The sequence below is a fragment of the Etheostoma spectabile genome, chromosome 15, assembly GCF_008692095.1.
Source record: "Etheostoma spectabile isolate EspeVRDwgs_2016 chromosome 15, UIUC_Espe_1.0, whole genome shotgun sequence".
Classification (NCBI taxonomy): Eukaryota; Metazoa; Chordata; class Actinopteri; order Perciformes; family Percidae; genus Etheostoma; species Etheostoma spectabile.
The window spans coordinates 13,740,886-13,746,964 of NC_045747.1; the positions used below are offsets into that span (position 1 = coordinate 13,740,886).

Sequence of the window (6,079 nt, forward strand, 5' to 3'; positions counted from 1 at the left end):
TGTACTGATTGTATTTTGTGAGCATGTGCACAAATTTGAGGTTAGGCACATGAGGAAAGCCAGATGAGAAAACAGATGAAGTGAAAATCAAGTGATTGGCCTGTCCTTGCACATGTGCCTGCCAAAGAACCAGCAGTCCCCAGCAGTAAGAGGAAGTATATGAGTAAAATAAGGAACTATTACTTCCTAAAATTCAGGTTTAAAAAAATCTGTTTCCATCTCCCCTTACCCATTTGTTCCATTGGCTGTGCGAGTTGGTTGAGAAACAGTCACTTCAGCTGGACTCTGTCAACAGAAGAGAGAATAGAGTAAATAAATGATAATGCAACACAAACAGTAGTCTGTCTTTAGAACTAGCCAACAGGTTGGAGTGATCCCTCAATAGTTTGAGTTCAGTGGCCATGTTATAGTAGAGCATGCAGCCATTCCTGGCAGTCTGAGCACATAGCTGCTCTGTTCCTGTAATGCTTGGCTTTCACTTGCAAGGGGTGAGCTGGTGGGGAGAAATATGGCATGCAAAACAGGCTCATTTAATTTAAGAGCAGGGAACAGAGGAATCATTTGTGTAATAGCTGTGTGCACCCCAACCAGCTAGCCCCAAAAGGCTATTATTCAGACCAGTCATTTCTCTGAGAATGTTGTTTACCTAAAAATAACTAACTAACCTAATCTTTGAGACTGCACCTACAACAGGAACTGTTCATCTTTTCTATCCACGTTTCTAGTGTCACAAGTTGGCTGTTAGCTTGATAAAAAAGTGGGAAAGACAAAGGGCCTCTAGATGGGGATTGTATAAAATCAGCACTTTGTGTAGTAAAATGATGGCGTACTAATGTTGATTATCCAATGAACACAGCCCAAAATCTTAACTTACACAAATTACTAGCTAAATGTTGGAGAAGTTATCTTGACTGTAATCCAGCTGCTCATCTCAAATCGCGTTCCTTCTTTCTTGGACATCAGTTTTGTATGGAAACTGGGGCTAATGCTTCTACGGACTACAAATGGTGCTGCCACTGGCATACACGTAAAATCAAATTTCATGACTGGAACAATGAACTTTTCATTCCAGAACTTCCCTGTTAGGCAGGCAATGGGAGAGGATGTTTCCTTTCACAGCACTCAGGCCCCTGGATTCCCAACTTGACCTTGGAAAACCCCATCAGACATCAGAACTTGCCTGTGTGCAATTTGGACTGATTCCCTGGTGTGCAGGGCAGCACTGTGTGTCCCCGTGGCCTGACTTGTTGTCTCTGTGGGCCACAGCCTTGAGCCAACTCCTGTGGGTGCCCTGGCCTAGCTTGGGGGTGTTGGCCTACCTGAAACTCTATCCAGGTCAGTTCTGGGCCCCCTCACAGTTCACACACCACACTTTACTACTGGGCAAACCACCCTAAGTATAGCCCTTGCCTTGCAAAAAATTGTCTACAGCTCTTTTTGGGTGCCTCAAAAATAACAAAGAAAACATTAACTGTAAATGTATAGGCTAGTATGGCAACAGTGTTAAATTTATAAAGTAGATGATACTGGCAAATGAGGGAAATATGAGGGTTTGGATAATGAGATTTGATTACTGTTTAACTCTGTACGTACTGTAAATGTCAAAGCAGACAGGCAAGAATAACTGAACATTGTCAGAAAGTGACTTGTGAATGGAAGAGAGTATGTATGGTATCTCCCTACCGCTGTCTGTTAAAGCATACATGATTTAACCAACCCAACAGCCCCAGAGAAGAAAATTCAGACAGACGGCCATGACTAAAAAAAAAATCCATACTAATCACTTCAACGACTGCAAAGCTGTAACTCCATTGTAAAAAACTAATCAGATTATCGATAAACTAATGGTTCAAGTGGATCAGGTTAGAATATTATGAGTCATCCTCTACAAAATGTGACAATTTACAGAAAAATAGCTTTCCAATAGAGTCAATGGGCTGTGGGATGAGGAACAAGGATAGCGTGCGATGCAGAGCCCTGGCAAAAGCTCTCCCTTTGGACGGGCATTGGATGAATCACTCCAGACGAAAGCAGAGCATTGAGGGAAAGAGGAAAAGATGCCGTTATGTGTTCGTTCCATGGCTGACTTCCGCTGCCCCCCCATCTACTCTCTCTCTCCCCCTTCAGCTCTCCTGGGAGGTTGAGTAACCAGAAGGAAATGCTTGGGCTCAGCCAGTGTCGGCCTGAAGTCCAGATGTGTGGCCTGGAGGTGGTGAGGCAGAGACGCAACGGAAACCAAATATAAACCAGTGTACCAGTAGTGACGGTTAATGGGACACACTCTCAGTAAGGTTGGACTGTGCCTATTTGTTCTAAGTAACAGGATGCACTGCAGTACTCCGGCCCACACTTACAACAGTGCAGGCCTAAACACCCCTTTTGGTAGTGGTTTATTGGTAAACGTGACTTCACAATGCATAAAACCTGAATAAAGTTTCAGTGGAAACATGGAAAGAAAAGAGAATGACAGATGTCCTGTCCTAAAGTGAGTGCCTTGCTGTCCCAACACTAGAGGCATTCAGCTCAGTGTAACTGTTTGGGCAGCTGTTGGAGAGCAGTTTCTTTGAATGAGGACTGTAAACATGCAGAGGAAAGGTTCTGACATGGCCCTGTGCTCTTAAGGGCAAACGTCAGCACTGACTCATGATTCCAACCACAGTGAGAATAAGTCCTGGCAAAGAACAGTGTCATCTATGGCTTTGGTGCTGTGGATACTACACATCATGGCATCCTCTAGAAGCGTGGTGGAAAACAACACAACAGATCGCGGGGAAGGTTTTATATGTATTGAGCCAGGAAGACTCTCCCAGACCTGTGGGTTACTGTGGTCACCCCTGGCAGGAGCTGGACAGAGGCCTACTAAATGGAGTATTTTAGTGTTACAAAGCCCAACACACACACACACACACACACACACACACACACACACACACACACACACACACACACACACACACACACACACACACACACACACACACACACACACACACACACACACACACACACACACACACACACACACACACACACACACACACACACCTCTGAAATTGTGGCTGTTCAAGCTCTGGACAAAATTGAGCTCTCTGGGTAAACGATGGAACGTAGCCCAGAGGGGCTTTTCCTGGGACACATTGTAGACCATCTTAAACCCTCCACCCCCTCCGTTGACACCATAGCAAGCCAAACAGTATCAGTCAGATCTGTATATTTTGAGGGGAATGGCTGTGGGCTAGTAACAAATTGCATTGGTTAAGAGAGGGTCAGCTGATATTGGCTTAGAGTGTTTCAGCTGTGGTTTTAATTATTGGCCCAGTGTGAACTATTGACACAGTTACAATACCCAGCATGAACCAGTGACACAGATCCAGAGGGAAACCGGATTTGTGGAAGTGCATTGATTACCTTTAAACATCAGGGAATCAATAACTTTAGAACACCTTGGTGGACTTATAGCAAAAAAGGCATGTTTAGTCCAAAAGAGTAGTTTGCTTTGATTGCTTAAGGTAAAACATTGTCAATTACATCAGTCAATCAAGTGTTTCCTCCTTTTAAGTAATCTGATAAACTGAACAGAGCCCATTATATATTAATAAAACGTTAGGTTACGTGTATATTCATGTAAAGGAAATATATCACTCCGATAATACAGGGAGACTATAATTTTTATGACTTTTTAAGTCAATTTATATGAATATTTATTGGCAAGAAATTAATCAAACCAAGACTCTAACCAAAATGTAACACCACTGTAGAGGAAAGAAAATCTCTAAAGACAGAGATGCATTATGAGCTTCACATGAGTCAGTTTTGCACTGCCATGTACACCAAAAATTATGGCAAAGGGAGGAGGTTATTCTCGTGTAAAAATTACACCAGTTTCTTCAAATTTGAACTGGGGTCAGGAATAACCATTAAAATGCAGCAGTATCCCATGCGTATTATCTTCTAGTGAGACAAAAGGTTAGAATGCAATCCCTCAATAAAAGGTCATCATCATATAGAGCCATGTTCTACTCAAACAACACATCAACAATTCAATAAACCAGCATTGCATCTAAGCCACTCAAAGGAGCACAATTCTGCAGATGGAGCATAGGTTACATTTGACTGTAGGATACAGTAAAGTTACAGGAAAAAGAGACCTCTGCATCTCACTTTAAAAGGCCATCAGTCATTTCCATTGGGACACGTTAATGATCTCGTATTGATCGTGAATATGGAGTACAGTTGGGTTACTTTGACAGCCAATGCCAAAGCAGATGGTGCATTATGACCAAGACTGGGATGTTTGCCAAGGAGAAGAGTACTACACACCAACACCTCTCTTGATGCCCCTGAGCAACAGATGTTGCTCTTATCTGGCGGTTTCTGGTACTGTTGGACTGCTGTTGAGGCACTGTGTAACACTTATCTGTTAACAATGTTTTCATGCAAATCACTAGGGTGTTGCACTGGTTGGTTGCAAGCAGACAAAAGGGCCAGTAAATAGATAAGCAGGATATGCAAGTAGGCGGCTTCAGGTGGTATTATGTTCATCTCCAAGACCACGCTGTTAGAGTAAGCCTTGTCTCAGCAGCACAGACTACTATTCCATACATAGCCTATGATACCCTATAACACATAATTCAAATTAAGCTTGAAAAGGCAAAACAATGTATGCATGAGAATGTATGACAACATACTGCTTAAAAGATTGAGTCTGATGTGAGGAAAAGAGCACAGTTCCAATAAATATTTCAGGGTGGATGTTAATAAGAAACTGTACATGAAGATCTGTGCGTTGGGTCATACAGATAGAGCCTACCTCAATTCAAACAATGCCTCCTCACAAGTGGGTGGACAATGCTGAACTCTCTGTGCCTGATCAGATGACTAACATTACAGAGAAGACAAGGCAGCAGTCTTATTTGCAATTGAGCAGAAGGAGGCCAAACACACAGGATCACTTCAACACACTGGGTTTTACAGCATGCGTGCGTGCGTGTGATTGCTCAATGTTGCCCAAGCCTCTAAGACCATGCAAACCTAAACGTCAAGCTGGCCAGCAGCAGCACATTTTCTATCCTGCATCTGTGATATCAGACATGCATACAGTAAATATTTTAATTCCCACAGACAACAAAGTTAACATCCAACGTATGAACACTGCAGCTTTAAAATATTGGCAATCTTATGAGCACAGGTTGAATTTCCTATTATACATTTAGGTTCCAATCCATATTTACTTTTCTAAAGCAATCATTTTCACGTCAAAACTGTAACCATATGTGTTTGCACCAAACTGAAATGCTGCTCCTGACGTTGCCTGTTTTATGAAACGTTGTTCAAGGTATATAGGCTACTGTGCAAGAAGAACTACAGGACGGTTTTCACAGCCACTACTTGAACTTTTATACGTAGCCTATATTATAGGCCTATCCAATACAAGTATTCTATCTGTGTATGTGTATGCACATGAGTTGTAGTCTAGTGCAGATGGAGAGTTTTTACCCGTCCATTGGGAGTCAAGTCCTCCTTGTTGCGCAATTCAAAAGGCGCTTCCTCCTCTTTCTCCCCATAGTCCCGTCCGAGCAAACTAAAGCCCTGCCTGCAGCACAGAAACCAGCAAACTCCTTGCAAAGGCATTCAAATGAGGTTAAGTGTGTCGTCTTCTGCTATCCAGTTCGGTGAATTCAACATTCACGGTACTGTCTCGGCCGCAAGTAACTCCAAGAGCTGCGTGAGAGCATACAGGACAGCCTCTCCATAGATATCCAGCGAGGAGGATGAAGGGTAGCATAAGCTTACTCTCTCCTTTCTGTCAAAGAAAATGTCTAGTAGGCTAACTGTACATGGTAGCAGTCATCCTCCAGCAAACGCAACAGAGGACTGGGTTAAAGGAAAATCTTTCCTTTGACTCCCTCGCCCAGGACACCTTGCCGTCCCTGTTTGAACAACTTGAAACGATCAAAGTACAACAAAACCAAATTTAGTTTCCAAAACTGGCATTGTAGGTTAAAAAAAAAAACTGTTGAATGCGCTTGACAAGAGCGACACTGTTTTTCTGTCACCGCTTTAAAAGTACATTTGGTGA

The 6,079-nt window shown here is 42.8% G+C and overlaps 1 protein-coding gene across 3 annotated transcripts in view; it reads right to left on the reverse strand.

The window, feature by feature from the left end:
* plekhh3 (pleckstrin homology, MyTH4 and FERM domain containing H3) overlaps nucleotides 1–6,077 on the reverse strand; it is a 31,562-nt gene extending 25,485 nt beyond the window's left edge. For 2 of the 3 annotated variants that reach the window (XM_032536521.1, XM_032536520.1), the window contains exons 1-2: nucleotides 5,497–6,077; nucleotides 230–285 (exon numbers count right to left, since the gene is read on the reverse strand). In XM_032536521.1, coding sequence (XP_032392412.1) covers nucleotides 230–285; nucleotides 5,497–5,631 — 191 coding nt within the window. In that variant the 5' untranslated portion in view covers nucleotides 5,632–6,077. Of the gene's footprint in view, nucleotides 1–229; nucleotides 286–3,408; nucleotides 3,431–5,496 lie in introns of those variants that run through there. The other variant, XM_032536522.1, reaches the window with a different exon arrangement.
* Between the last annotated feature and the right edge of the window lie 2 nt (nucleotides 6,078–6,079).